Source organism: Oryzias melastigma, unplaced genomic scaffold, assembly GCF_002922805.2.
Source record: "Oryzias melastigma strain HK-1 unplaced genomic scaffold, ASM292280v2 sc00839, whole genome shotgun sequence".
In the NCBI taxonomy this organism is placed as follows: domain Eukaryota; kingdom Metazoa; phylum Chordata; class Actinopteri; order Beloniformes; family Adrianichthyidae; genus Oryzias; species Oryzias melastigma.
In genome coordinates, this window is record NW_023417425.1 from 3,898 (window position 1) to 11,843 (window position 7,946).

Genomic DNA, 7,946 nt, shown 5'->3' on the forward strand with positions numbered 1-7,946 from the left:
TTGAACGTTCCGGTGACAGAGTTACTGGGGACAAAAATGGATTGGCCAGAGGGATAGATCTAAGCCTAATTCCTACTCGCTCCATCATGTGTTCAGTGAATTTCCAGTGGGGGGAAAGGGGATCTGTCAGGTGTTTGGTACTTTGGTGGTGTTTGAGAGGGTGACGAACATCCATCGCCCTCGTTTATCATCTTCAGGGGCTTGGAGGCAGAAAAGGAGTGTTTCCCATTTTAGACATTTTTCTCCAGTCGGGGTGACATTCCTTCTGTGGATCAAGTCAGTGTCTGGCCTTGATACTGAGATAAGTCTTTTTTTTATCTGTCTTGGCATGACGCAAGAAATCATTTCATTCATTTTCACTTAATTGTAAATCTTGTTAGTATAACCCTTATGTTGTCATGTCTTTCAGCTTTATATAAGATATTATATGGACCATGGATCTGTTAGATAAATGTAGGTTTCTGCAATGTTTCTATCCAACATGGCCCCAGCCGGCCTGTGTCATCAGGTGTTGTTCGTCAGGACAAAGGAAATAAAGAAAGAAAATACTTATAAAAATTTTTCACAGAGAAAGATTCCATTGTTAAATATTTTAATACGTTAGACTCACAGACTCACAACAAGAACCAGTTAAACATCAAAAACAGAAATTCTGTAAAATACCCCTCCTGTGGCAGATTTTGTCAGATACTTTGAGAAGAATGTACAGTCATCTATTTTGCCTACTTTAATTTCAGACTTTTATTGATACCCGACCACATTAAGTATAGCTCATTCTATGCCAAAATAAGGATCTTATTGCACAAATAATCTATTTCTATTTAGTTTTTTGCCTGTTCTGATAAACAGGTGCGATTATTTAGAATTATGCAGAGTTTTTTGTTGATTTTGAAGATATGCTCCTGGGTGGACCTCTTCCTTCAGCGTGGAGTGGCGATGAGCTCATATCTTGGAGGGAGGTTGGCAAGGCCGCTGTACTCTGGAATCAAGTTAATGCTGTCAGGATCGTTGGGGGAAGAAAAGTTGAAGTTTTGCAGGAGCGACACTATAAAGACAAACAGCTCCATTCGAGCCAGAGACTCTCCAACACAGGCTCGTTTCCCTGCAAGCAGATGGAAGTGTGAGTGAAGAAAAGACACTGAGGTTTTGTAGGATTCACAATCTGTAACTTTACCTGCAGAAAACGATACAAATGCAGGGTTCTTCTTGAAGTTTCCATTCTGGTCCAGAAAGTGTTGGGGGTTGAAGGACCAGGGGGTTGACCAAAGCTTATCTTCTCTGAGCACAGAGTGCAGCATGGGAAAAATCATGCTGTTCTTTAAGACAAACAAAAAGCTTTAGGTTTTTAGGGTTTACTGGCTTCATTCTAAGCTGGTGGGAGCGTAGAGCACCTTGGGAATGGTGTAACCTCTGAATGAAATGTCCTTCAGAGAATAGTGAGGGAGGCTGAATGGGGTCAGGTCCATGAAACGCTGCACCTCATGGATGACGGCGTCTGTGAAGGGGAGGGATTTCTTGTCCTCCATGGAGGGACATCGTTCTCTCCCGATCACAGTGTCGATCTCCTCCTGCATTTTCTCTGTAGAACAAAGAGATGTTCTTCTGTTCTGCTGCATTGACCTGATGGAGTTCTGCAGGAGAACCTACCCTGTATTTTGGAGTGTTTGATCAGAACACTCAGAGCGTATCTGATGGTGGAGCTGGTGGTTTCTGTTCCTGCCAGGAACAGATTCAGAACTGTAGCAACCAGGTTCTCATAGTGGAACTCAGATGTGGGGTTGTTCTTCTCCTGATATATATATATATAAATTATGTTAAACTGTTCCCATTTGCACAGGACAGATGATGCCTGATGAGGAGTCCCAAATATAGAGGGGTGAAAGAAGTTGTGAAGGTTGAAACATTTAGTCTCAGTTCAAAACATTAAAATAGAAGCAGCCTGCTATAAGAGCAGCAGATCACAACAGCAATAATCATCAATTAACAACACCTCAGAAAGAGGCGCTCAAAAGAAACTTGAAAATCAAAGCAAAAGAGAAGACTTGTGTGGGGTGGGGGGGTCACTACCTTCATCGACACCCCTGACATCCGATTCGTGATCGGTGTGATTGCAGCTTAAGGCTTAAAAAGAGTGAATCACCAGGTCCCATAAATGTAGACAACTATAAATGCTACTTTTAGATGACTGGTGTATCTTGGATATAGGTTTTGAACCTGATCCATGCGGATGAGGAAGCAATCGATGAAGTCTCTTGGAGAGTTCGGGTCCAGCGTGTCTTTGTGTTCTTGGATCTTCTTTATTGCAAACTTTCTTACGTCCTCAATGTAGCCAAAGACAGTGTGCTGACGGCCTGGAAGACGCTCCATGAGCCACGGGAAGAGGTTGTACAACTGTGAGGAGGAAACGGCAGAAGAATAGACTCATTAGATATATTTTATAGAAGTTGTGGATAATTCTTTTGAAATCAAAGGTTGAGCAATTGACTTTGAGAATAAAACTTTCCACCCACTCCTCCCATTGGACTGGTGTTGTAGCCCAAAATTGCAGACATCATTTCAAGAAGATCCGAGAATTGCTTGTCGCCATAGTCGAAGCGCTCTCCGTACACCAAGCAGCAGATCACGTTGGATACGGTGCAGCTCAGTACAAACGTGGGGTCAAAGGGTTTCCCTGCAGGAGGTCAAAAGAAATCCTAACAAGTTCATGTGAAGAACAGACATAAGACTATCTGCTACACTTTTTTGTTTTTTACTTCAAAAAGGTAAGTTTGGCACATTTTTTACAGTTTTAGTGACCTGGAGAAGATAGCGCCTCAATTCCAAACTAGGTAATGAAATGAGTTGTGCTAATAAGTTTACACACCCTGGAAAAAACGTTTTGGTTTATTTTTTCGAGAATATGAATAATAACTCAAACTTTTTTTCACATATAGTCAAGGGTTTGTTAAAGACATTTATTAAAAAAAAACTTTTTACAATCATGACAACAGAAACTTCCTAAATGACCCTGTTCACACTCCCCGATGACTTTGTTTCGTAAACATGCACACAAGTTGATTCAAAAGGGTTTGAATAGCAGCTAAAAGTAACCATCCTCACATGTGACTCGCTTACCTGTAATTACAACACACTCATCTCCAACTCGTTACATATTGACGTTTGGTTAAGGACTCGTCTGCGCCACTTTTTGGCATTCTGGGTGTCCCCAACTCGTCGTTTTTTGGCCTGCTGGGGGATAGTAAAATCAAAGGTCCGCAACCCTCAAGACACTGTGCGGTATGCAGTACCGGATGCAGACTGGTCCTCTGGACGGGTCCAGCATCGGTACCCAAGTCTATACCATTACCCTAAACCGGCACTGGACGCAGTACCAGACACGGTACCAACCCAAACCGGTACCAGATGGGGTACGGGGCGCAAACTGGTTGTGGGTTTGGGTATCAATACTGGACGCATCTCAATTACCAGTCCGCGTCCAGTACCGGATGCAGAACCAGATACCAGTACCAGACACGGTACGCCCCTGGATGCAGTATCAGACACAGTAGCAGACGCAGTGTTGACGTGTCATCGGACACGAACCTGGTTAGGGTACCGGTACTGTATTAGGGTACAAGTGCGCTCTGCGTTCTAGTACTGGACTGGTTCCTGTTTGTGGACTGGAGATTGGGGACCTGTGAGAGATCTTTAAGTAAAAATTAATATGTGACAAGTTGGGAGAAAGGATGATTTGGTAATCAATGTGTGTGCACAAAATATCTTAGAGTTTCTGGGCTCCAAACAGACCCTTGCATTCTTCATCCAGTGCTGCACTGAGATTTCTTGATTCTGAGTCATGGGGAAATCTAAACTGATGTCAAAAGATCTATGGGGAAAGGTAACTGAACTGTGCAAAATTAGAAAGGGATATAAGAATTTATCCAAGGAATTGAGAATGCCAGTTGGCAGCGTTCAAACTTTGATCAAGAAGTGGAAAGTGACACGGTCACAAACTTGCCAAAACAATCGTTAGGGTTGCAATACAGCAAACAGCACAGAGACGGGCCAAACTTCTAGATTTTACGGTCACAACGGGGTTATTGAATATAACTATATATAACTAAATATAAATTTTTTATTTTATGCAAAAGTTTATTTATATTGTTTATGTTTGTAACTTCTTTTTTCTCAGTTGGGTCGGACGGAAACGAAGAAGACGGAGGTGGTGGTGGTGTGTGTGTGTGGGGGGGGGGGTTAAGGGCACTAAAGAATGGTTAAAAAATGATAGTTAAGAAAGTAGAAATAGTAACTTCATAAAACAACTAGGTGTAAATAGCTGGAATGGGCGGGGCCTGTCTACAGACACTCAGTAGTTACAAACATACCTGTTGGCTAAAATAGTCTCCACATATAAACTATCAAAATGTACACAATACAACTGAAGTTCACACACAAACTTATGCATATAAACCCACACATCTACATCCATCCTTCCATTTTTTTTAACCTCTTGTATCCTTTTCAGAGTCGTGGCTGCCGAAACCCAACCCGGCCGCTTTCAGTCAAAGCCACGGTACACTCTGGGCAGGCTGCAAGTCCGTCGCATTTAAAACCCAATTAAAATTGGAATTAAAAAATTCAGCATATTCAGGGAATTATCCAGCATTTAACCCTCATGCTAAATTATGGGGTCCAGATGACCCCACCCTTATATTAATGTGTGATTTCTCCTATGACAAAGGTCGACACGATTTTATATCTGCCACGGACACCAGTGGAGAAAAAAATACTTAAAAATTAAAGTTCAGTGGGGTCCAGATGACCCCACTTTTAATGCAGATATGCCTAGGAAAGCAGAAGGGTTACAATAAATTGTGTCAGCATCTTCAGTGACAACATTCATCCAAAAGCATTCACACAAGTATTTTCAAAGGTAATGCAACTATTTTAGTTTAAGTTGCATTTGAGGAGTTTGAAATGTGTTGAGCATTATGCAACAGTCAGGCTACTTTGTAAACAAGATAAGGAGGGATCACTCCGTCCTGGGTTTACAAACACATGTATGGATCAATACATGCTTCCAGTAAAGGTTGAAGGATTTTTTTAAGTTAAAATAATATAAAATAACAATAGATAACATTGTAAAACCATAACTAATAAGTGGTAAAAGAAAAATACATAAAATACTTTATGCTTTTTAATTTTTCATAACAACTGTGAAAACAGTTTTTAAAATCCCCTTTTATGAGTATAAATAAGCTCCATTTGTACATCCTTTTTAATTTGTTTGTTTTTTATCAGCAGGTTGGTAGGCTGTGGGATGATACCAGAGCATCAAACGTTTTTCTGAAACTCCAGTTGATGTGTCTTTCTACCTCAGACTTCAACACTCCGATGGGGGACGGAGATTACCGTATTTTTGGGAGTATAAGTTGCAGGAGCCATAAAAAAAAAGAACATTTTGGGAGAAAAGTACAAAAAGACAGGCACAAAATAAATTAGTAAAAAAAATATATGGATGTCTGTCAAGGGTTTTATTCCCATTCTGTGTCCTGTGCAGGGTCACAGGAAAATCAGATGGTTCTTGTCGTGATACTATTTTAAGAATTGATCTCTTAATTTTTAAATACAAAAATTAGGATTTTTTTTTTTAAATCAAACTAATTCTAAGGAAACTGATCAGCAGACAAGAGGAGAAAGCCTTAAAAATGTACAAATTTGTTCAAGGAGTAAGGTACAGTTGAAAAAAATAGNATGTTTTGGTGTTTCTTAGAGTGAGTAATGAACATTGTAATACACTTAAAAGCTCAAAAAGTTGATTTTGCATGGTATGGCCACTAAAGGAGAAACATGGAAGCTAAGGGCGAGTTCTGAATCTGAACCAAGAAAAAATGCAGCAGAGAAAGAGATTCTCTCAATCTCACCTTTGTACGTGTTTATCTGCGTTCTTATATGTCGGCTCTCCTCCTGGATCCACTGCTCCATCCCTTTCCGTCCCATCCCAAAGTCCCGCAGAGTCATCAGAGTGAAGCGCCGCAGCTGGCGCCAGCGTTCCCCGTTACTGATCCCGATCCCTGCCAGGAGGAGAGCCGAGTTCAGAGACCTGCTTGTTCACCTTAAGGTCAAAGATCAGAGCATTGATATCAGAGTCTGGACATGTGGAGCTCCTCACCGTATCCTCTGGTAGCTCTGTGGATGAACGGAAATGGCGCTCTCCCCACAAAGTCGTCTGCTTGGTCCACCAGAGCCTCCTTGACTGCATCATAACCAACCAGAGCCACTGTCCTCTGCCAGCCCATGTAGATGGTCATCACAGGCCCGTAGGTCTGACTGAGCTGCAAAACAACCATTTCACAACATGTCCTTTCTTCACTGTCAGAGTGCAGAAATCACCCCCACCTTCACAATAGTCCTGAAGGGAGCATACTTGTCCAGCTGCAGCAGGTTTCCTATGAGGGGCAGCGCGGGGGGGCCCGGGGGCAAGCGGTGCTTCCTGTTGTTCCTGAGGTTCAGCAGCCAGAGCAGAACGGCGGTGAGAGCCACCAAGATCAGGCTGGTGGACAGCTCCATGATCACTCCTGTCTGCTCTGCAGCAGCTGCAGCTTTTATCTGCAGCTTCACAGGAGGGGCAGTGGGTCACAGGTAAACAGCATGTCTGGACTCCTGCTCCTTTACCTGGATATGGGGGAGGGGGCACCATGATTAAGCATTTTACCAAAACAACATGCTGGTTTTAAAGCTTTGACTACACTGGAAGTTTTAAAATTGCTACATAAGTTGTGATTTTTACATCAGAAAAACAAAAGATTTTTTTTAAAATAGTACATGGTTGAAAAAATAATTTGAGACAAACCAGTTATTAACCAAGAATTTAAGATTTGTAATATTTATGAAATGTACATTTTAAATAATGTGTAACAATAATTGATGTTAGCAGGAAATACATTCCTGGGCTGATTTTTATCTACTGAAATTTAAGACTTGTGTTTAAAATGCCTCAAAGTATGTTAACATTGATATTAAAATGTTTTCAGTCATTAGAGGGTTGATCTGCAGAAAACACAGACTGATACCTGTAATAAAATGGATTATTCCCATAGAATTTTTTTTGTTCCAAAAATGTTTTACCTTGATTCCTCGAGCCAGAAGTCAAATAAAATTTAAAAAGTGCAGGTCTTTGAAGAAAAACACTTGATCTTTCAAACTAAAATCCTCCTGCTCAAATTATTTTCCAACATTTGTCACTGTGAAGATGGTCTTCAAAATGGCAAAATAACAACCCAAAAACACAGAGTCTATGTTCTCAGAACTTACACAGCTCCCTAAAGATTTCTTTGGGTTAATTATTAATATGTTGCAGATGGGAATGTTTGACTGAGAGATACAGAGTGGAAAACAGGGATCAAATAAACCTATGTATAGATGGTAAAGAATTGAGACTTTTAGCTGCCTGCACACTTCAGTATAACATATGGCCTTGTCAAAGTTCACCAATATTTGATCAACTGTAAGTTCTACTGCTAGATGATTGTTCGATTTTTGTTACCAACTATGTATATTGGGCGGGTTTGATATTGTTCTGTAGTTGCTCTATCCTTTTTTTTTTTTGGAGTGGTTTGATTACAGCTGTTTTCAGTGGTTCTGAGAAAACATCAGATGTTACAGACAAGTTGACAATCTGGAACAGGTCCAGGACTAGGATCTTGGAGACTTTTTTGAAAAAGCTCTTGGGTAGAATGTCAGCAGGAGGAGGAGTTCAGTTGACATGGAATGTCCTGCAGATCTTTACTGTTTATGGATTGAAACTGATCCATTGGGTTTATACTGGTTTCTAGTGGATAAGGTTCATATCATGGACTTGTAGTTGATGAAACAATTGTTTACCTAATGTTCTTGATTTTGTCCCTAAAGAATTTGGTAAAGTCATTAAAGGCTTTGGTGGAGTAAAGTTCTGGTGCCACTGACAA

At 40.8% G+C, this 7,946-nt stretch overlaps 1 protein-coding gene across 2 annotated transcripts; it reads right to left on the reverse strand.

The window, feature by feature from the left end:
- Positions 1-578: 578 nt before the first annotated feature.
- Positions 579-6,615, reverse strand: LOC112139590 (cytochrome P450 2G1). Of its 2 annotated transcripts, none has more exons than XM_024262411.2 (9): positions 6,379-6,612; positions 6,152-6,314; positions 5,904-6,053; positions 2,511-2,671; positions 2,215-2,391; positions 1,648-1,789; positions 1,392-1,579; positions 1,175-1,316; positions 579-1,102 (listed from the first exon to the last, which is right to left on the reverse strand). In XM_024262411.2, exons 1-9 carry the CDS (start codon positions 6,547-6,549, stop codon positions 921-923), a joined length of 1,476 nt encoding a protein of 491 aa, XP_024118179.1. In that variant the 5' UTR covers positions 6,550-6,612; the 3' UTR covers positions 579-920. The 2 variants fall into 2 exon arrangements, 1 of the variants encoding a protein (XP_024118179.1); XR_004947547.1 differs by having other exon boundaries at positions 961-1,102; positions 1,175-1,311; positions 6,379-6,615.
- Between the last annotated feature and the right edge of the window lie 1,331 nt (positions 6,616-7,946).

Excerpts from the sequence above, each read along its gene's own strand:
- LOC112139590 (XM_024262411.2), bottom strand. The coding sequence starts at position 6,549 with ATGGAGCTGTCCACCAGCCTGATCTTGGTGGCTCTCACCGCCGTTCTG. Across the intron at positions 2,672-5,903 it reads GCAGATAAACACGTACAAAG|GGAAACCCTTTGACCCCACG; the intron begins GTGAGATTGAGA and ends GACCTCCTGCAG. Across the intron at positions 2,392-2,510 it reads ACACCAGTCCAATGGGAGGA|TTGTACAACCTCTTCCCGTG; the intron begins GTGGGTGGAAAG and ends TCCTCCTCACAG.